Genomic DNA, 24,629 nt, shown 5'->3' with positions numbered 1-24,629 from the left:
TTCCTACTGGGAAGGGGAAGGAACAAGAGTGAGAAATAATATGAAATCTGTGTTAAATTTAAGTAAAAGGCACCAGCAGAAGGACCATTATAAGAAGTTAAAATACAAGTGATTTCATCCATCAGAGAAATAAGGCATTTTAGAAAGAATATGAGACTGCTGAAAAAATATAAACATGAGCTGGGTATGAAATTATATTGGAACACTGTTCCTTTTCAGTGGGATAATGGTACTGTGGTTATGTAGGACAATATTCTTTGTATAGAGAAAGATAAACATGTATGGCAAAACATAACATTGAATCAAGGAAGAAGGTGTATAGGTATTTACTGTAATACTTATATTATTCTTTTGACTTTTGTTTCAGAATTTTCATAATAAAACATTGGGAAGGCAAAAAAGAAAGAAAAATTAATGGCTTCCCTAAGGTCACATTCATTCAATGGAAGAGCTAAAAGCAGTAAATCCTAGGTCACCAGATTCCAAATTCTGTGTCACTGCTATTCCTCCACACTGTCCTTTGTAGAGTAAAATTTACAAATTCCTTGCAATTCTTTAAATAAATTAACAATTATTTAAACATCCCTTCCACACTAGCAAAAATTATCAGGCCACTGTCTTAGTAATAATGGGGAGAATTCTGACCGTGCCATTGAGACACACAGCGAATAACTACCCCAACTAACTATAAAATATTAAATCACAGACACATATATAAATAAGTTCTTTCAATTTGGAATGTCTGTTCTTTAAGTGTAAATCTCATCAACTATTCTGTGAACTCTGGGAAACTTAAATGCACAACCGAACAGCTTACTTTGGGGAAAATACCACTCCCATGCTTTAAGCACCCTTTAACTGCTGATAGAGAAATTATTTCCTTTAAAGTGTTAACTTTCTAATTTGTACCTCAAACAACTGAGAATTTAAATAAGTACTTGAAAAATATAGCATTTTCAAACACAAACATTTATCCAAATGATCTTTTTCACTCACTTTTTAACCTGTTTTAAAATCAAAGATCTCATGACTTTTAAAACACGTATTAATTCTTACATGAAATAATTTGCCATTTGGTCAACTAAGTAAATCAATATATTTATTTCCCATAGCCTACAATGATTGTTATGAAAATATACAACCAGTTAAGTTTCTGTATGAGTTGGGGAGCAAATTTTTTAATCTTCCCCTTATGATTTGTGAGAGAATTTAAAAGTATTACTGGCAGAATATATGATTTTATATTTGGAAAACTTGCTACAATCATAAAATGCACGAATCTTGTAAATCATCCTCTTTTCTAACTATTAGTAAGCTGTTCAAAAGAAAAAAAAATGAGGGCAAGGAGAAGCTAGTACCTTACAAGAGTTTTCAAATACAAATAAGCTTGAACTTTAAGTACGTATTTATATTCAACAATAAATACACTGAAAAACCCTAGATAATGTCAGAAAAACATCACTGATTCAGGCAAAAATCATAATAGATTAAAAATTGAGTGGGCAGTTGTTGAGAAACAGGATTTTTACAGAGTCTCAAAATATCTCCCCGCTATTTTATTAGTTACAAAAGTAAAAACAGTAACTACACAGTGGAGAAAATGGTCAACACTGACATCATCAATAAGTGGTAAATGAACGTCACGTGTCTCTGAAGAGGACACACAACCATTTGTAGCTTTTCAGCTATACTGTATATAACCTGAATCTAATGAGGAAATATCAAATTTAAGACTGAGAAACTGTTCAACATCCAAGGAGACTGGAGAGGAATGACAACTATATACAATGATCTTGGATTAGATTCTGATTTAAAAGAAAACTGCTCTAAAGGGCATTATTAGATCAATAATTAAAGAAGAAAACAGACTGCAGATTAAAATTCTATTAATGTAAAATTTCCTGGGTTTCATAAGTTTCTTTACATACGAGAATATCTTTGTTATTAGCAAATACACTGATGTCATGATGTATGCAACCCAATCCCCTACGGTTCACGAAAAACAGAACTGATAAAGTTTATGTCAGATATGAAAAACTGGTCAATCAGGTTAAGTGATGGACATATAATCTGAATCTTTAATCTAGAAGAATGATAATCTAAACAATGAATATGTTTTAAGCATTTTCTCACCTATTAACATTCTAATAGAACCACAAAACCTTAAAAAAAATCACTTATTACACAATAGTTAAAACTGGTAATCAAAGGAAATGGTGGATCAAAGAATTAAAATAAATGTATAGACAATACAGGAAACCAAGTTATTCTGTTGGCAATCTTCCCCAAATACTTTTAAGCTCTTCTATGACAGTCTACACTTTCACCAGCTGTTCTGTTAAGGTAATGTCATTTTTGACATTTAAGTTTTATGAAATTTGGATATTACTTGAGTACTTTTATAAATATCATTGGTGGCAAAATTCTCAGTTATAGCTGGAAAGAGCCAACTCTCTTGAGAATAGACATTAACTAGAAATACTAAAAATACCATTAAAAAATAACATTTCATTTAAAAACTATCAAAAGCCACTAAGGGGGCGTCCCTGGTGGCGCAGTGGTTGAGAGTCCGCCTGCCGATGCAGGGGACGTGGGTTCGTGCCCTGGTCCGGGAAGATCCCACATGCCGTGGAGCGGCTGGGCCCTGTGAGCCATGGCCGCTGAGCCTGTGCGTTCGGAGGCTGTGCTCCACAATGGGAGAGGCCACAACAGTGAGAGGCCCGTGTACCGCAAAAAAAAAAGCCACTAAGGAAAAAAAATTTTTTAAATAAAGGGACATGAGTTAAACGCACTCATCTGTGTAATGAAAAATTTAGAAATGAATCGAAACTGAACTACAGGAATAGCTAGAAATAATGAATGGTACTCTGTGATAACAATCCATTTTCACCCCCCAAAAGAATGAGAAAGTCTTTTATATTACAAAGACTCAAGTACTAATTAAATGAATGGATGTTAGCTAATAATCTGAAAATATGAAGATGTGGTATTCATATGTTTAAAAATTCTCAGAAGTAAGGATAAGAGCTATCAAAAAAAGCTGCGGTAATCATTTTTTTGGGGGCCATGCTGCACGGCATGTGGGATCCTAGTTCCCAGACTAGGGATCGAACCTCCAGGGATCAAACTCGTGCCCCCTGCAATGGAAGCAGGGAGCTTTAACCATTGGATCCTGCCAGGGAGTTCCTGCAGTAATCCTTTTAAGCCACAGCTTAAGTGGCCCTCTCTTAACACATGAGACTTCCTTACAAGTTGATTCTTAGAATTTGGGACGTAGGTGATTATATTGTGTTTAAAATAAAAAGTTTATGGAGTTAGAAAATCAGGCTTCAAACCCAGGAATAAAATTAAGTTCAAATAAATAAATAAATAAAACTGACCAAGTTCAAAAACGCAACCCAAAACCTGACTGCAGATTTAATAGTTACCACACTGTCAAAAATACTACCAAGCAAATTGTAGATACCTCTAAAGATTACTTCTTGATTGACTATATACTGATTGATAAACCACAACATGGTATAGTCAAAAGAACAATCACTTTATACTCCAGACAAGTATAGGGAGTATTCTGCCAGGTATGAAATATACTCATGGCAATAAGATTCAATTATTGCCCTCTAAAGAAAACCTCAATTACCAAAACTGGCTACCAGAAACACCTAAAAATAACAGATCCCACATGTCCATCCTTTGGAGATTGAGTCAGCAATGCAGGAATAATAATTACAAAGCCTGAATGTTTTAAAAGCTTCCCAGGTGATCCTAAAGTTATGTTATTTGCAAACTTTGGCTCTAAGGGATAACAATCTCTTGACTTATTTTACACATGCATAAAACAGGGAGCTAAGCTAATTCATCTTTCAGCTCTAAATTTGATTTAAACCTAATATCCATTTTGGCTTTAAATATGTAATACATACATAGCCATAGTCAATATAAGACCATTTTATGTTTGTCTTATACTGATGACAATTTCTGTAACGTTTGTCTTATATTGATGACAATTTCTGTAACGTTTGTCTTATATTGATGACGATTTCTGTAACATTTGTCTTATATTGATGACGATTTCTGTAACGTTTGTCTTATATTGATGACAATTTCTGTATTCAATTTGAAGAAAAAAAGAGTGCTATTTCATGATGATGGTTTTCTTGAAATTTTTTTAATTCAACAGACTATGGCTATGTATGTATTACATATTTAAAGTCAAAATGGATATTAGGTTTAAGTCAAATTTAGAGCTGAAAGATGAATTAGCTTAGCCCCCTGCTTTATGCATGTGTAAGCCAGTGGGAAGCAGCCGCATAGCACAGGGAGATCAGCTCGGGCTTTGTGACTGCCTGGAGGGGTGGGGTAGGGAGGTTGGGAGGGAGGGAGACGCAAGAGGGAAGAGATACGGGAACATATGTATATGTATAACTGATTCACTTTGTTATAAAGCAGAAACTAACACACCATTGTAAAGCAATTATACTCCAATAAAGATGTAAAAAATATATATAAGACCATTTCCCTTGTTATTATGTGAGGTAATGGACGCTAACTAAACCCTGTGGTAATCATTTCACAATACATACATATATCAAATCATTATGTTGTACATCTTAAACTTATGCTGCATGTCAATTGTATCTCAATAAACTGAAAGAGAAAAAAAAAAAGACCGTTTCCCATATACAGGAATCTTTAAAGACTTATAATAATGTTATCTATATATGCTAGAGCTAAAACTTTGTATTTAAAAAAAAGGTTGTAACTGAACATGTTCTGTAACATGAATAAAAAAGTATTAGGACGATTAAGAATAGCTTTGGGACTTTATCTTTGGACCTTTTTACATTTCAAAGTAATTATTCCAAAACAACATTTCAGTACTGTCCTTGACATCAGACTCTGTTTTCAGAACTATCACTTAACATTTCCAAACAGAAAATTTTTCTTTGGAGGTTTCCTAGCATACAAAATGGTAAAACTTACCCCAGGTTATGCTTTCCTGAGCTTTAGAAAAGCCGGTTAGTTTCTCAACAGGTTGTATTCAAAGCAAACATTCACCATTTTGTTGAATTTGCTGCAGATTCTGAATACGTGGGGGAAAATTTTATACAGAATTTATTATGCCATTATACTAACCGACTACTTGTTTTCTGCTCCAAAGTTGCTAAGAGTAAAAATGTTTAGTAATAAAAGTTAAAGTTTAAAAAGGAAGTTATTTACAAGCAAATAAATGCATTCTTGTCCACATTTAGAAGTGCAGCTTTTCATAGACATCACTAGTATTATTTCAGACATCTTCATTTCTTGGAAATGCCTTGCGCCAGACTCATTTCATTTAAAAGGAACAGCTGTTTGCAAGTTGAAAGCACACACTAACCCGTTAGAAAACGCTTGAGCCTTTATGAGGCCTTTTTGTCTTTTAAGAGAAAGTCAATTAATTGCCACCAGGTTCCCTTATGCTCAAAGTTGGAACCAAAACCACAGAGCACCCTAAAAAAGGCTTTTCATGTTAGGGTTAGTTCTGTTTCCAAATATGGAGGTTTCTAACTCCACAGCAGTATAAAAGGCTTAGGGGAGTTTGTGTTTATTCATGGATGCCACATGTTGGAGCCTACCTTTAATGAGTATCGCTTGGGATGTCCAGGGGGTTGTATAGCAGATTAATCCCCCAAGACCTTACTGACTACAACCCCCGGTAATTTAAAACACTAATTACTTGGCATTGTATATTACTATGTTATTCCATAAATGCCCAAGAAATTTAGGCTAAGCTACTAGCCACAGGGAAACCTCAAACTGCATGATAAAAATAGCTCTTTATGTTTCACAACAAATTTTGGAACGTATACACTTAAAAAAATCTGGTTAGAGATGGCTTTTCCAGATTTTCAGAATATACCATAACTCTTATTAGATACACAAAAACAGAATATAAAAAAGCCTGGCTAAAAATTTTAAGAGTCTTTGAAGAGGGGGAAAAAATGAACCTTTTTTCCCAATATTCTTATAAGTGACTCAATGATTATAAATTTGTTTTATAAAGAAATATAAAAATGATCAGGTTGATTAGTACAAGATTTTGCCTGAAAATAAAGGGCTACACTTCACATAAAACAAATTACCTAGAAGACATAAAGAATAAAAAAACAAGATTTTTTTTTTAAGAGAAATTTTGTTATCTGAATTATCTATGTCTTTTTGCAAATAGTTTTATTTTGCAAAGCCTGGGGTGAAAAGAAAAGGCTCCAAGGAAAAAAATGTACAGATCATGTTAGTGGAAGTGACAAAAACCTAAACATCTGTGCTACAATAATGGAAGGGAAAATGAATGGGATGAGATATTTCAGTAAGACCTAAAATAGAAGTTTACTACTTAAAACAGTAAATGGAAATATTTCCTTTGTTTTAAAAATAGTATGTAATTATCCATATCACTTTCAGATATTTGATCACTCACTTCAGTGTTTGCAAAATTTGTTTTCTTTTATACCCCTACACTACATTTATACATGCATTTAAGAAACTATAGATTAAAAAGCATACTGCATTTTAGAGAAAAATCTGAATAATCACACAGACATGGACCAACATTTATTACAAACAGGAAAAGAGCAGATCTATAAGAAAAGAGTACAGATTTTTTAAAAAAAAGATTGCAAGCTGAAGTATAGAAAAGAAATCTATATAATTAAAATTTTTTCCTGCATTTAAAAATCACATTGCTCAATATATACAAAACATAATACAGTAGTTTAAACTGTTACTTAGAGGAATTAAAACAGTATTGACAGTGGAGAAGTTTATTTCAATTTAGGTCACCCATGTTCCATCCTGAGTTCACTTCGATTTTCCAAGAAGAAAGGTATTTTTAAAAGTCATTTTTCCCAAGTAGAAAGGTTATTTTGAAAAACTGAAATATGTACGTCACAACTCAGTATTTATAAGAAAAGGATTCACATTAAAAAGTTTTTAATAAAAGGCAATCAATTCTCTACATACTTTTATTAAAGAATTACAGCTTTCACAGACAGCAAGATACATTGTTGCTATTACCAGCAGCATTACCTTCTTCATTTCTCCTTCGGCTAACAATAAAAAAAAATCATCCTTTCATAAGAAAATTTCTTATGAATGTGGCCCAATTCAAAACAACTTACTTCTAACACTAAGTTATTTGTAGCTTACAGTATGCTGTCACATTGATTACCTAGCTACATGAAGAGCTACAGAAACCAAAAGGGGAAAGGCAACTTAAAAAATGTAGCAAAACTATAAATTTTCTCAATTTGCTAATATTTAGTGACCCTTCTGACCACTCTAAAAAGGGGTTCTTTAAAGAGCACTTAGGCTCTAAAGGGGTATTTCACTTAACTCTAGTGTTTAAAAACTCCCATTTCTTAAACTCTAAAATATATTGTACTGCAGATTTAAGACTTCTGTATATGAACTAGAGATGTATTAAAATGTTTCCTTTACTAAAACCAAGCAGCAGCAAAACTATTTTCATATCATAACAATTTAGACTCTATACTGCATCACTTTAAGAAGAGCCATACAATTGTTTGCTCTTATGATATGGCTAATAACATTTTGGAATTCAAGAAGAAAGCAAAGAATTTCAAGCAGTTGAGGCAAAATGTGATCTCCTATATAATATATACAACATTAAAGTAATTTGGCTTAATTTTGAAATTATGTATGTGTTTTAAATATATAGACGTTGGTCCTAAGGGAATTTCACCTCCAATAAGCAACAAAAATAAAAGTGGGTAATGATTTAAGGATGACATTTTAAAGTTCAAATTTTACACAAGTAGCTTTTTAGCAAGGAGTATTGCTAAATGCTCAGAAATGAGAAAAGGTGATATACTGGCAAATATTAAAAATATCAGACTGGTGTCATTAACTTCTTTACTAAAAATTATTTAGAATATGCTCCCATTTGCAATTGATGTTTCAAGTTTAAAAGTAACCCCCCTACTCCCCAAACCCCTAAAACACACCCCCTTCCTTTGCCACTTTGTTCATAAGTAGGATTTACAAGAAATTTCTCTGGGGAAGCAAATTATCTCATTTTTAAAGATGTATGTATTTTCTATTAGAAAGGAACTAAATGTATTTGGACTCACACACACTGGTTTAACTGAACATAAAACAATTTTCCCACCATGAAGTACTGAGTTACAACAAATGTATTAACAAAACTTTATTTTCTTGAGAGTGCATACAGGATGTTATGTAAACACTGTTAGTATTATCTTTAAAGACATTCTTATTATTACTTCAGATTTTAATGTATTATAAATATATGTCTTCTTCAGAAATATTAAAGGCCACATTGGGTGATACGGCCAAAGAAAACTTTAGCCCCTCACAGGCTAAACAAAGTACAATTGTGAAAATAAAGAGCAAATTAAGAAAGAGGAAAACATAGCTCAGGATATGCATTTTTAAAATTTGCATTCAATTTAACATCTTAATTCCTAAACCAGAAATATAAAATTTATAAAACACACATATATATTCTTTACCATTTTTTTCTCAAAAGGTGTTTTATACATACATTCATATTTGTGTGTGTATGCGTGTGAAACTGCAAACATTACCAACTAAATCAATCAGGCAACTGCTAACAGCTCTGAAATATTACATGAAATGAGTCTGTTATTTAGACAACTTTCAGCCCTCTGGCATAACATCTGGTCTCAGAATTTTTTTTTAGAATGCAGTTTGTATTTTTAGCTAGGAAATGGGAGAAACAGACTCACTGTGCTTATACTTACAGAATGCAGTATCTAACAGCCAATTTCAGTTTCACTTATGCTATAATAAAATGCATGAATAATACCTGAATATTTGAGAAACTGAAAGAAACTTCTAAAACTCAGAACGTACCACTTCATTATACAAAAACTATCATGTACCAATTATGTTAATTTCTGATGAGCCTGCATATAAGCTAATATGTAAAGTCAAACTGGAATGAAGACCAAGTACAGGTGATCCTGGCTTCAGCACACTTCAGACAGGCCTATTCACTCACCTGGTGAATTCCATGACAGTCTACTCTGATGATTAGATATACTAAAGGAAGGAAATGGTCCCAAAAGATAAGTGATAAAACCTTAAGGATATGCTCTTGGTCCAAAACCACAACCAGACTCCACATAAGGTACAATCTCTCTCACACATACAAACACACAAACACACATACCACATACACAACCACACAGAAAAAATTTAACACACACACAATGTTCCTGCTATTGTCCAGTAATTCCCCGCCTCCCAAAGTAATACAATATAAACTACAGCACAAATACAGTGAGTACACTGTAGCCTCAATTTAAATCTGCTATTGGTTGGGTCCATTTCTGAGGGACACATCACAGGTGACACTGTGTTGTGTTGAAGTCAGTACTGCTGATGACTAAAGCCCTTTGATAGGTCCAAAACAGACCCACATGTTATCAAATTTCAGCTACTGTGGAATATGTTATGACGAGGCTGCAGTGTACTTGATTATGTTGAGAATTTATATTACAAAATTAATACTCAAATAAGAATACTTCTTAAGTCATAAAAAGAAATGGATATCATTTTCAGCTTAATGGGGATATCAACTATTCCCATCTTACCCCTTACATCTCATTAATATATCACCTGAAAAATGACTACTTGGTGCCAACTGTTATCGATACAGTCACACTTTATTATCATCTGGATTGCTAATTCCGGTCTTCAAAAATGAACATTTCCCTTCTAATCATAACCAAGAATGGGGCCTTTACTCTTTAAAATAAACATGCCTGACTTCAAATTTCAAGAGAGTTAGAAAGAAAAAAAACAAAAAGTATCATTGGGTAAATTATGATTACATAGGTTTGAGTTCGTATTAGCTTATTCCTGTATAATGTAAACTTTATCCTATAGAAAAACGTTTTTTAAAATTATTGAAGTGCTTACATTTATTGACAAACCATGCATTTTCACAAAATTAAAATCGAAAATAATTTTTCACCTAAAGGTTTCATTTAACCAGAGACACTCAAAATACCCTATGAAACTAAGTTAACATTTCTGTATTTTCTTATAATACCGTTCATATTAGTTTGTAAATAGGAATAAAAAGAAAAATGAGTTCTAAATAAATGACACAGGAGGCAATAAATTGACACATGACAAGTAAATAAAAGGCTAAAGCACTCCAATACCATTGAAACTGTTTTAATGTTGTTGCAACTCCAAAATGCAACAATCATCAGCTTGTAAAGACCGAAATTTCAAAAATTCATTTTAATTACTCCTTCATACCTATTTTACAAAATAAAGGCAAGAGACATTTTAAATCCTCCTTGTCCTAGTTGTGCTATCTATGTTCCTAATTTGTTTTCTATCACTATAGTGTATGTTGCAATTCCCATCAAAAGCTATATAAGAAAAAATAAAATAAAATATTAACCTCTGCTTCAATGTACAGTTTCCAGAATCTGCCAGAACTGGGGAACTGGGCAACAAGGCGTTCATAAGTCTTCCGTGCTTTGTCTATAGGTTGATTCTAAAATTGAAAACCAATAAACAGCATTTACAATGTTAGGATTATAAATGTATTATTTACTGCAGAACCAAGTAGTGTGATTGGACCCATAGAGAAGGAAATGTAATCCTATATCACTAAACCTGTGCCTCTCGAATGAGAATGCTCCAAGCGTCAAGGTCATAGGGATTCTCTTCTAATTTCTTTTCGGCTTTCTTCACTTTCTCTGGGACATACTCAGCTGCCTAGGGAGAAAAAAAAACAATGAACTGAAGTTACTGTTTTAAAAATCTCAGGCCTAATTTAATTCAAGCACAACATATCAGCCCCCAGATGCAGTATCACAGTACAAAGCATAAAAATGTCCTCTTATAAAAGAGGCCTGTGTTTCCTATAATCTATATATACTATCTTATCATAAATCTCTTGCATAATAACAAAATCAAGTGAACACATACTTTTAAAAAACATTTTTAAAACTTAAATAAACCCATCTTTTACATGAAATAATACAGAGCAGCAGTTCTCAAACTTTGTATTCTCAGGACCCCTTTTATTTATACCCTTGAGTATACCAAAGAGCTTTTGTTCATGTGGGTTATTTCAGGATTTACCATATTAGAAATGAAACTGAGAAAAATGTTAGATATTTATTCGTGTACAAATAACAATAAAATTATTTACATGTTAACATTTTAATGAAAAATAACTTTAAAAATTCAGCGAGATCATGTTACATATATTTGCAAATCTATATAACGTCAGACTTCAAAATACAGCTGGATTTTCTTATCTGCTTCTGCATTCAACCTTCTGCAATATCAACTCATGTAAAAATTCCACTGTAGACTCATGAGATTAACAGTGAAAAACGCAAATAATGTCTTAAATCTATTATGAAACAGTATGAACTCACAGGTCCTCTGAAAGTCTTGGGAACCCACAGGGTCCCTGGACCAACTGAGAAACACTGAGAAACACTGCTATACAGAATTTATCCTGAACCACAAAGAAAAAGCAAGAAATGACACGGAAATTTTATTTTTGATATGAAAGTTTTAAAAGCATGATTTACAAAGTGTATATACAGCATAATGAAAACTATAAAAGAAATCCACAATAAAACAGATTGAAAAGATTGTACTAGAATATTTAGTAGTCATGTCTGGGTGATAGGTGGTAGAAGTACAGGTGACTTCCCCCCCCTTCTTTTAATATTTTCTAAACTCTTTAATAAGGTAGTTTTATTTTTCTTATAGAAATATAATCTTAAAAAATTAATACCTAAAAGAGAAGCTAGGACCTGAGGCATAAATACAAGTATTACTTCTCAAACTGTTGTTCAGAATACTACTGTGTGCCACAAAAAGAAAGTGATACTCAAAAAATTAAGATAAATGTTAATCTGTACTAAGTTTGGTTTTACCTTTTTTGTAGGACTTCTTGAAATCCACAGTATGGCAATAAATATCAGTAACATTCAAGAGGGGATAGAGAGGGAAGCATTGCCCCTAATACCTTTCTTTTTCCTTTTTTTTTTCCCCTTAGTGGCAATTAATATTTCACCAAGCAATTCTGTCAAAATAGCAGTTGGGAAAAAAATTTTCAAGTCATGTGTCTAGGGGAAAAAAATTACCTGGAAGAAGTATACTTTTCTTTGGAATAAATCAGTTTCCACCACTGATAAGTATACATTTATTTGGAAAGAAAACCATGTTTTAAAAGACTAATATAATTTTGTATCAAAATTAGGATATTCAACTAATACACAAGAGCTTTGTAAGTAGCTTGCTTAAACTACTTTAGTTTAGAAACTAAAACTGGAAAAGTTTAATAAAGGAGGACCACTGGTCCCACCCACATATTAGAACATAAAATGACAAATAAAGAGTACTGCAATGGTGATAAATCACCAGATCAGAATGGTTCAAAAAGAGGATATATGGAAAATCAGCAAATAATAAAGGTGGCATTTCAAATCGGAATGTTGGGTTATTCAATGCATGGTGCTAGAATAACTGTATCTATCAAAATAAAGTTGAATTCCTATTTTACCCTTTCTACCAAATTAATTTCAGATAGATCAAGATTTAAACATTAAAAACAAAAACACAAGAACCATTGGAAAATATAGTGAAATGTATCTTTGCCCAGGAAGGCTCTTTAAAAGCCTCTGAAAAGAGTAAACTTAATTCTTAAAGTTTATTTACATTTGTGCATGGGAAAAGTATCACAATGACAGTGAAAAGACGAACTTAAAAAATACCCTCAACACACATGGCAAAGTATTAAATTTATTAATATAAAGTCCAGTCACTAAAAGATCAGAAACTCAAAGAGAAAATGGGCAAAGAATTCGAACAGTTCATAGAAAAAGAACAATGAACTTTAAACACTCGAAAGCAATACAAATGTAAGTCACAAGACAGAGATCAAGGGTGTTTCTGGGTTTTTTTAAAGATTTTTTTTGATGTGGACCATTTTAACATCTTTACTGGAGTATAACTGCTTTACAATGTTGTGTTAGTTTCTGCTGTATAATCAGCTATATGTATACATATATCCCCATATCCCCTCCCTCTTGCGTCTCTCTCCCACCCTCCCTATCCCATCCCTCTAGGTGGTCACAAAGCGCTGACCTGATCTCCACGTGCGATGCAGCTGCTTCCCACTAGCTATCTATTTTACATTTGGTAGTGTATATATGTCAACGCTACTCATTTCATATGTGGACCATTTTTAAAGTCTTTATTGAATTTGTTACAATATTGCTTCTGTTTTATGTTTTGGTTTTTGGGCCATGCACGTGGGACCTTAGCACCCTGACCAGGGATTGAACCTGCACCCCCTGCATTGGAAGGTTAAGTTTTAAGCACCCACAAAGGTGTTTTATAATTAACATTGCACTGGCAAGGATATATATCAATAGAAACAGACATTCTCGAATTGTTGGCAGGAACAAGCAGTAGTACTGACCAAAATTTAACATGAATATCTGACCCTGAATTCCAGTTCTGACAACTTACCCTACTCTACACGTACACAAAGATGTACACAGGACAGTAATCAGCTATGTGGCTGTTTGTTGTTGTGTAAGACTAGGAATAATTTAAATAATCATGTGTAAAAGAACTGGCTAAATAAATTATGGAATCCGTAGTCACTAAAAGGAACAAAGCAATGCAGCTCTATAAACAGCAACATCAAACAATCTCCATAATAGCTGGTTAAAAAAACAGGAGTGGATGGGGAGACACACACAGCACATACAAGCGTACTTCACACACTGTATACTCTTCTGCTGTTTGAATTTTTACTGTTCACCTGAGAAATATTTGTTCAGTGCCTAGTGTGTGCCAGACATTGCTGAATGGGCACTTGGGATACAACAAAATAAGATTTCTTTCAAACGGTTTACTTCTTGACAAACTTTAAAAATACTTTAAAATAAACTAGGATTCGTAAGATATCAACTGTAATATGTTAACGGTAAAATAAGAAGTAAATGTGATACAGGAACTTTAAATCAGGAATTAAAAATCAGCTAAATTAATCAATGCTAACAATTAGTGTTTCAAAGCAGTCTGGTGGGAGGCCAAATCACTCAAATCCACTTGCTGAAAATTAACCTACCAAAATTAGATAACGTATGCCATAATCTGCAAAAGAACAGAGAAACTCAGAAGATAGCATCTAATATCTGACCAGCATAATTGCAGCAAGTATAAATGTCTCCTTACAAAATAAAACAAGCCATTCACTTAGTGATTCTCAACCCTGGCAGCACATCAGAATCACCTGGGGTAAAGGGAATTTAAAAAGATGCTCAAAAAAAAAAACTCTCCAGGAGGTTCTAATGTGCAGCCTCAGTTGAAAATTATGGCTCCCTAGGGATTCCAAACTTTTTTTGTGTGTGCTGCTGAAACTTCCTGCAATCTAGAGAAGCCTATGGCCTTTCTAGGCATATGTTCTTAAATACACAAAATAAACTATGCAGGGTTTCAAAGGAAACCAATTACACTGAAATGTAATTATCAAAATATTTTTAAACAAAGTTTATATTGTAATAAATACTTAACACAACAAAATCTAGTGGCGAGTCTAGTGATGAGTGCCAACAGTACTTTGAATACATCTGTCCCAGTCACACAGCTATTGCTAACGCTACTAGTGTGGTTTCTTGCCTACATTCGTAATAGAAGGAAAGGCTCAATTTCAGTTAGAGATTAGTGAAAACTTTTATTTTGCCCATTCAAGTTCAGAGAACCCCTAAAATTCTATCCACAGACACCTGAGGGAAGAGGTTACCAGGGACCCAAGAACCCCATGGAAAGGATGTTGGATCAGATATTAAAAAAACATCTATTGAGCATCTACTATGTTAGGCATTGTCACTCTTCGTTAAGCAACTGATAACCCCATTTCATAATAAAAAATATAACTAAATTTTACATGAATCTGCCCGAAGTCCAGTTAGAATCCAGCAGAACTATGGCTCAGCTCTTCACAGAATCTCTTATAACCCTAAATGTTTTCCTCTGGACAAGGATGTAGTTAAATATTCATAAAACAATCTATTTAGATAATTCTCAATCAATTAATTAACAACAGAAGGTAACCAAAATGGCCAAGAGTATCCTCTGGTAGTTAAAGGCCACATTTAATTCTCACAATAAAAAGTCATCCATCACCACAGCTATGAGTCAATTGGGTAACCAAGAGCATAACATTTTTGTTTTGTGGCCTGGTTACCACACTGCTGTAAAGCAAATGAAAATTGAACAGTTTTCTAGTATCCACAAGGAGACTGAGTCTCCATAAGGAATGGACTTGTAATATTATTTCCTGAATCTGTTGCCAGATCAGAGAAATAGGTCACTTTAAGAAAACTTGTTCCAAGTTTTCAGTGCCCATTTGTAATGGAATGAGGTCAGAACTCTCCTTAGTTATAGCAAAAGAAGAGCCGTCTCATGCTTACATGTCCCAAAAACATTACCATAAAGAAACGCTATCAAAATCCAGCTTTTGTCTTTGGAATATCTGTAATCCCATTATCATTCTTCAGGGGGATGATAATGGGGAGTAGGATGGGCCCCAAATCAAATGAGCAAAACAAAAGCTGGACTAGTTCAGTTCCCAAGGCATGCACATTTAATGATACTAGTAGGACAGTGGGAACTTCTTTGATTTGCACAATTTTAAAAACCAGAAAAATAACACAACTGTAAGGAGTATACACATACACACCAACATATACTATTTCAAACGGGTACAAAAATCAGAAAAAATTGTGAAGTAGACGACGGACTTTTTTTTGTATAAGGCGAAAATGTTGCTGGGGAACTACCTCCAGTACCTGTTCTATGAACTGTTTTTCTAGTCGTAGTGTACTGCTAAAATATCAACTTTTCTATGTGAATAATAACCCGTGTACAACTGGCTTAAAGTATGGAGATAGGATACATTATACATGTTTGACCTTTTTCATTTTTAATAATGGCTTTATTAAGACATAATCACATTCCATACAATTCACTCATTTAAAGTGTAAGATTCAATGGCTTAAATTTAGTATATTCACCATCATAATAAATTTTAAAACATTTTTATCACCCTAAATAAAAACCGGTACCCATTAACAGGCAATCCCATTTCCCAATCCCCCTAGCCCTAGGCAACCACCAATCTACTTTGTTTCTATAGATGTGCAGGTATTTCATGTAAATGATATCATGCAATGTGTTTTGTTTCTGACTTTCACTTTGCATGTTTGCAAGGTTCATGCTTATCATATATCAGTACTTTCCTTTCTATTGCTAAGTATTCCATTGCATGGATATCCCACATTTTATTATTAATCAGTTGATGGACATTTGGATTATTTCCAGTTTTTGAGTGGAATTCGTTTTGTGTTTTCTTTTTACTTAGGTATATACCTAGAAGTGAAATTGCTAGGTCAAAAAGCAAACCTCTGTATAACATTTTGAAGAACTGCCGACTGTTTTCCAAAGCGATTGAACCATTTTACAGTCCCACCAGTGTGAGGGCTCCAATTTCTCTACATCCCCACCAACACTTGTTATTATCCATCTTTTTGATGAGTATAACCATCCGAGCAGGTAAAGTGATAACTCATTGTGGTTTTGATCTTTATTTCCCTGGTGGCTAATGAAGTTCAGCACTTTTCATGTTCTTATTGGCTTTCGTATATATTTAGAGAAGGGTCTTTTCAGATTGCTTGCCATTTTTAATTCTTTTTTGTTATTGCACTGCAAGAGTCCTTTACATATTATATACTAGTCCTTTATTGGATATACGATATACAAAAATTTTCTCCCATTCACCTGGTTGTCTTTTTACTTTCTATATTTAACCTTTTGTTTTGTGAAGCTAACTCAGAAATAGAACTTATGACATTGTCTCACAGGCTCCTTTCAACAGTTCTCAAACTTCTTATAAAGAATCACTTTGCACTCTTAAAAATGAGGACCCAGAGACTATTTTTAAAATGTGGGGGTTAAATCAACATTATCATACTAAAAATTAAAACTGTAAAGATTTTAATGTGTTAATTCATTTAAAATAAACTTCTATTTTAAAATATTTTCCAAAATTTAAAAAAAATAGTGAAAATGGCGCTGTTTTACATTTTTCTGATCTCTTTAATGTCTGGCTGAATAGAAGACATCTGCTTCTGCTTTCAACCTTTTGCAATATATTGTTTTTGATGAAGTATAAGACCACAAAACTACAATTATGTAGTTGGAAAAGGGAGCAACATTTTTAATAGCCTTTTCGTATAACTGTGGATATGTCATGTAGCCTCTGGGAAACCGAGTTAAGCTGCAAACCACTTTCTTTCTATACGATAGCTTAATTTATATCAGGTGGTTGTTAATGGCGTGTGGTGTGGAGAAGTGACAGACACTATTATATTAATGATTAAATAATTTATAATCTAATTTAATTCCTTCTTTCCATTTCCACAAGGGAAGTAAAACCTGGACAGGAAAAAAAGGGTACTTCTCTTTCTCCAAACAGCTATTTTTGTGGTAAATGGGGGAGAGTGTTATGCTGGAGGTCATATGGAAATTAAGTTAAACTAGAGGGCAGTGAAAATTTAAACCAAGTGATAAACATCAAAAGTATGCAGGGAGGAATGCAGTAAATTAAAGGATGTAAACCTATATTAGCTTTTTGACCAAGATTTTTGCTGGTTTTTGCAACAGAACAAGCAGAGAAGAGTCTCAAAACTAGTTTTGTAATGAGTACTTTCCACTATTAAGGATAATGAGTGACTAAATATAGTAGGGAGAGAAAAATCAGTAAAAATACTATCAAAGGCCTAACCATCCTCAAATAATCTGCAATGTTTTTCTCCATTTATTTATTTATTTATTTATTATTATTATTATTTTTTTGCGGTACACGGGCCTCTCACTGTTGTGGCCTCTCCCGTTGCGAAGCCCAGGCTCCGGACGCGCAGGCTCAGCGGCCATGGCCCACGGGCCCAGCCGCTCCGCGGCATGCGGGGCCTTCCCGGACCGGGGAACAAACCCGTGTCCCCTGCATCGGCAGGCAGACTCTCAACCACTGCGCCACCAGGGAAGCCCTCTCCATTTATTTTATCAATGTATTCAAAACCAACTTTGAAGGTCCAAGTAGCTTCAATCCCTAACCTAAGTGATTTGCAAACTTTCATTTACATAAAAATCACATGTGATACTCATTTCCAATGAAGATTCTCAGCGTCACCTACAGAATCTATTACATTGATAGTACGTCTGAAATTGAGGTATAGGCACCTATACATTTTTTTTTTTTTTTTGCGGTACGCGGGCCTCTCACTGCTGCGGCCTCTCCCATTGCGGAGCACAGGCTCCAGACGCGCAGGCTCAGCGGCCATGGCTCACGGGCCCAGCAGCTCCGCGGCATGTGGGATCCTCCCGGACCGGGGCACGAACCTGTGTGCCCTGCATCGGAAGGCGGACTCTCAACCACTGCGCCACCAGGGAAGCCCGGCACCTATACTTTTATAAAGCACCTAAGTGAATGTGATGCAATGGACCATGGACTCCATTCTGAGAAACACCACCTAATCCATCTGTTCTGTAAATATATTTTTTTCCAAATGTGGTGTTTCCTCAAAAATAAAGTGGAATCAGACCTAAGTCATTCCTTTTGTTGTTGTTGTTAAAACATTAAGAAAACTGCAAATACATACATTCCAACTCTTAAGTCTGTCTTGGTAGTCTTTTTTCAAAGTTAAAAGTAGACTAGGGTAGCGCTCTGCAAGACTATCTGCAAGTAATAACTGAGTCGATTCATATGCCTAGAGAATTAAGCATTTTATGTGACAGATGACATTAATACTGGACGCCAGCTTAGTCCTATGTTCCTTTACCAATGCAACAAAACTCTAGTAGATGTTTTTTGTGAATGAATCTGAATATGTATCCTGTATATAATCCATTCAAACCTTCCAAAGACTAAAATCTACTAAACATGCAAACAATTCAAAAACTTAAAGAAAAAATAGGCTAATGGTTATTGGTCTAAATAATTATACTTATCATATTTGCTTATTAAATTTGTTTATTCATCCCCCAGGAAACAAACAGCTACAAACTATAAATAAAAGTCTTAATATTTTAGAATTTGAAAAATGCAGCTTTAGACCAGGAGTAGCCAAAATATTAATTCACTTGATAAACTAAGTGAAACATTAGAAAACAACAATTAGACACAGCTTTACGCTTCTGGTTTTATTCAATATTTACTGCTGATTATAACCTATCCATTAATCTAAAAATAGTTTAAACATTTGTTTAACTAAAATCTATTTTAAAATCAATTCTCACACCATTACCAACTGTTCAGTAAAACAAAAAGACTCAAATTCACAACTAGGTCTTGTCTAAAGAGGAATAAAGATTTAGAGACAATGGCAGAAAAGCTTAAAACTATGAACTGTTTTTTCCAATCATCCACTGAATAGGTACAAACATCTGAACAGATTTTGCCATTCTGGAAGGTCTACCTAGGATGTAAATTTCTGTATTCCTAATGCTGAGGGAATGCAATCTCTTCTAACACAATCTCCTTCTGTTGTACTTCTCCGGAAAACCAATATTTCTGTAAACACAGATCAATCTCTCTTAGGAATAATTACTGCCAAATAGAGTATTCTATGTAGTCAGTTTCCTCAAGAAATATTAACAATAAGATCAAATCAAATTTGCCTGCCCCAAACTATTATACTAAGTATCTTAAAATAGGAGGGGGGAAAAAGTAGGAAAGGCTATTACAGAAAGCTTTTGTTAACAACAGATAAGAATAATTGGATCCAAAGAACACACTGTTGTTATAACATATATTCTTGGCCTTTCCCTCCCTCTTCTAACCTCCACACACATCCACTTGGGTTTAAAATTGGCACTATTTCCCTTTAAGCCCTACTAGATATTAATGGTTACTCAACAAAATAAATCAGGTTTCAACATTGAGTGTTTCATCTTTCTTTCCTCATTAGTAAGTATATAATCGAACACATATTTTTCATATTTTCTATATCTTACTAAACTTATTTTTCACCCAAAGCAAAACAATTATTTATGGCCCTAAATTCCCCTTTTGTTAAGAATTATTGGCAATTAATTTGTGCTCCTTCAAGTCATGCAATTTTTCCGAAGTAAGGATCATTCTTTTTATACTTTAGGCCTTCCTAATTCTAGAATAGGCTATGAATTGTTTGAAAACTCAAATCTTATTCCTAAAACACAAAAGTGTAGAAACAGAATTTTAGGGACTTAAAGGTTCATGGGAATTGACTTGGCCAAATACATATAACAAAACTTGAGAAACCATTCACTCTTATGCCCCAAAATATTTTACTTTGTATTAATTATTAACAATAATTATAAGCACCTGTATTCCCAAAATATACAATTCTTTAAAATTTTGTAACATATAGCCTGAATGCAAAAATTTATCCATTTATTTAGTGAACACCTTTAATTATCAAAACAGTGTTTCTAGGTTTTTAAGGTGCAATGGTGAATAACTAAGGCAGCCTTTCAACTCAAAACCCAGTGGAGAAACTCTAACCAATAGCCTATTAAATTCTGTAGAGGTGATGCACAAGGTAAAATGGAGTGAAGAATGAGATCAGAAGTTGAATCAAGCAGTAAAAAAAAATGTACACGATAAAAATATAGCCATAATTCCACACGGGAACCAGATGTGCTTTTGTTAGGGGGAAAACCTAACAAAACCTATATGCAGGTGGTTTTGTCACCATTAAACTGACAAAAACAGTAAACACGAAGCTCCAGAAGAATACGCACCAAAACTGCAAGGTAATTTAAATAGCCCTCTAAATGTAAAACAGAACTTCCTTACAAGAGTTAAAAAAAAAAAAAAATCACAATAAACCTTAGCTGTGATTTTGCTTGTCTACAATCACTTCCCTCTCTCATACAGCACAAGTCTAGAGATTCAGTACGAAGAAAGGACCATCTATATTTTTGAATAACAAATTTAAGATATTATCAGGTTTACTGAACAAAACTTTTTTTTGAGTTTCAATGCTAACCAGCTAAAATAAATCTGTAATTCATATCTCACAGGATTCTTTCTCTATCCCACCCTTACCATCTTTCCAAAGCAAATCCATGATTCAGAGTGGTTTTGATGTTTTTCTTATTATTCTTCAGTTTTGTTTAGTCTTTTTTTTCCTTGTCCATCATCTCATTTTTCCTCTAAATTTTCATTAACTGTTGCCTTACACATCAAACGAGCTGATTCCTATTTTTGATCATGTCACTTTTTAAGGTATCATTTAATTACCATTTCAGTTAAAGTTGAATAATACAGCATCTGCGATTTGCTTCAAAGTAATAGAGGTGGGGAGAGTAAGTGAAAGTATGGAGAAAACATGTTTTGCTGTGAGTTGAAGCTCTATGATAGAAACATCATACGTTATACTATTCTTTTTTTCTTGCATGTTTGAAATGTATCTTTAAAGAGTTTAAAAGATTATATGAAGATAACTATCTGTTGATCATCAGATGTCAAAACATGTCTTACTGACTGATGGAAAAAATATATAGCATATAGGAGGCACCATAAAGGCTAGGACAAGTTAAGCATTTAAAAAACAAACAAAAGAAAAGAAAAAGAAAAGGTTATAGCTGATTTTAACATAGTAAATACAGAGAAACCCCATGAATCCACAGCTATCCTCAATCTTTTAAAAGGAGGGCAAAAGAAAAAAGGAATTTCATCTTTGAGGAAAAAATATGAGCCAGTAAGTAGAGACAGAATAGGATTTTTTTAAAAACCACCATTTGCCACTTTCAAGGAAACAACTGATTTATTTAAAGATTATCAATTGATGATAAATAACTAGATAAAAGGTTATTGAGGAACACAGTTATCAACCCACAGATTACTAACTGCAAAGGGGAAAATAATCCTTTACAATGAAGAGATCCAGCAGTCATTACCCTAACCCTGACCAAGTGAGCAAACTTAACCATTACTAACACTGGAACCTAGCATGAAGTGCCTTTTGATGTGATGTTATAAAGTATTCTACACAAAAATATTTAACCTGAATACTATCAAAGCTCTGAGTTTAGACATAACCATAATTTTCAGGAAATACAGAAGATGAGGGGACAAGTTAAATGACACCACACAAACACAAATCAAATAAGCCCAGACATAAAATGAGAAGTTCTGCAAGAGAACTGTTCTGGATTCTTCAAATAGACAATAAATATCCTAGGGGAGAAAAAAGAAGAACGATTCAAGAGACATAACCAAATGATGCAACTAACCTAGACTAGATTCTGATTTTTTTTTAATTTAATTTATTTTTTTTACATAGCAGGTTCTTATTAGTTATCCATTTTATACATATTAGTGTAGATTCTGATTTTTAAAATAATAAAACCCTATGAATCACATTCTTAGGACTTACTTTTAGTAATGATACGGTATTGCTATTAATTTTCTTAGGTGGGAAATGGTATAATGGTTATATAACAGCAATAATGCCTTATACTGTATAAGAGAATGCTGAAATAAGGGGGGCTGAATATGTCACTTACTTTCAAATAAATATATACAAGGAGATAAAGCAAATATGGCAAAACACTCAACAACTGTCGATTCTAGGTGAAGAACTGTACTGCAGTTGTTCACTGCACTTTTCCTTGTCCTAAACTTTACACATAAAAACTTTTGGGTGAAATTTTTTTCTTTATATTTTTACCACCTTCTCTCCCACTTAAAACACCACAGTTCTGAAATGAAAGGTCATGGCAACATTTCAGTGTGTTTACAATTTTAGATAAATTTAAAAATTAACAATGAATTCGGGAAGCTTTCAATGAACACCTCAGTACATTACTCCTCCTCTACTTTCAGGTGACAAAACATGAGCCCAGAAAAAGGGTAGGTATACAAAAACAGACTTGACATAACGATTTTAAGACTTGGCATTCTTGGGCATTCTAACAGCATGTAAAATGTAAATACTGTGAAAATTTCAGGACTGAAATCAGTCGACGAGCAAACACAAAATTCAGTTTAGCCAAACTTTCCCGACATAATAAAATTTACAGTCACCCTATTCAATAGGAACACGCCAGTTCTGCCTCATCTCTGTCAACCTCCAAGAACAGCCCCCACGTTAAAAGCTGGGGACTTCAAAAACGAAAACCTAAGTGTATTTCGTTTCTATGGCAATGGGAAATTTCAGGAAATTGAGACTGCAGTCTAGCTAGCCTCCATTTTAAAAACTATTTACCTAAACATACCAGACTTGAAACGAAAAATAAATTGACAGCTTCCATAAAACACCAGTTTCCTCTTTCAAACTCAAAGGTAAATACTATCCTACAAAATTCTGAATAATGAGCAAAAGAAACAAATCATTTAATTAAGAATCTGAATTTTAAAATACTTAGATATCACATATCCAGTACTAAAAAACAGATGCTTTTACTTACAGTGGCCCAAACATACTTCTCATTTCCGATTTATCAAATTCTACACTTACTTGTTTCGTTGGAAAAATGAAAATGAAATGCTGATAGAAGAAAGGGAAGGAGCAGGAGAAAGCCACAAAATTCCCAAATCTTAGCATAACGATGCTCTTACTCCTAAACTGCTTCCTTCTTCATTCGCTCATGCAAAAGTCTATTTCTCCAGGTTAGTTTCATCTTAAATTACTTCTCAAACCTTTTTCTGGGTACAGTATATATCGGAAAGGCGGTGAAGGGAACACTGTCAAGTTCTTCGAAAACAGCGAGTACACGTTAAAACAATCAATTCCTAACCCCTTAACACCAAAATGGTATTAAAGGAAGGACTCTCACCGGAGAAGTCCCATGAATCTAAACAGGACGAAGTAGCTTCCTGGCTATTGTCTAAATCAAATATTTGTTCATCTTAACGCCTAAGACAGAGAAGCCAAAAAAGTTTTAAATCTCAGTCAGATCTTGCTCCCCATTACCACCGTACTTCTGAACCCTGTCTTTCGGGTTCATTAGACCCTTGATTTCTCCTCAGCGAACATGGCTGGAGAACTCGGACGAACAGAGACGGAGAGAGAAGAGGTCGCCACGAGGCCCCACCACTCTCCTTCCTCACCTGCTCCGTGGCTCCGTCTCCTGACATGGCCTCAGACGACTAGAACGTGCGAACTGGCCCGCGATGCCAAGCTACAAAAGAAAAATTAAACTAAAAACCACCCCCAAACAACTAAAATTGCCCCCTGCCCTGCGGAGCCAGACCGCCAACAAGAACCGCCACCGCCCACTCAGATATGAATTAAAATGGCTGCGCCCGGGCCGGCCAAGGAGGGGTGTGTGGCTTCTGCATTAACTTCCGGGGCAGAGGGCGGAGTTAAGAGAGCAAAATCATCGATTACTCAACCGCGCAGAAGCAGAAAGATCCCAGGGGGCGGGCCCAATGCAAGCGCGGGACGTCACGGCCTTCGAGTAGAGAGGCTGTTGCTGAGCGAGCTGCAACCGGCTGGGAGGCGGGAAACTGTTTTCCACGGAGGCTCGCGCGCCTTTTG

General features: G+C 34.3%; 1 protein-coding gene across 1 annotated transcript in view; it reads right to left on the bottom strand.

The window, feature by feature from the left end:
- The window catches only part of CSTF3 (cleavage stimulation factor subunit 3), a 69,995-nt gene extending 45,587 nt beyond the window's left edge, over window positions 1-24,408 (bottom strand). Inside the window, exons 1-3 of the mRNA XM_067749483.1 lie at window positions 24,200-24,408; window positions 10,681-10,782; window positions 10,463-10,558 (exon numbers count right to left, since the gene is read on the bottom strand). Of these exons, the coding sequence (XP_067605584.1) occupies window positions 10,463-10,558; window positions 10,681-10,782; window positions 24,200-24,226 (225 nt within the window). The 5' untranslated portion in view covers window positions 24,227-24,408. The remainder of the gene's footprint in view (window positions 1-10,462; window positions 10,559-10,680; window positions 10,783-24,199) is intronic.
- Between the last annotated feature and the right edge of the window lie 221 nt (window positions 24,409-24,629).

Source organism: Pseudorca crassidens, chromosome 9, assembly GCF_039906515.1.
Source record: "Pseudorca crassidens isolate mPseCra1 chromosome 9, mPseCra1.hap1, whole genome shotgun sequence".
Classification (NCBI taxonomy): domain Eukaryota; kingdom Metazoa; phylum Chordata; class Mammalia; order Artiodactyla; family Delphinidae; genus Pseudorca; species Pseudorca crassidens.
The sequence above is the reverse complement of the archived record's forward strand: the minus strand, read 5'-3'. Positions and strand labels throughout refer to the sequence as shown.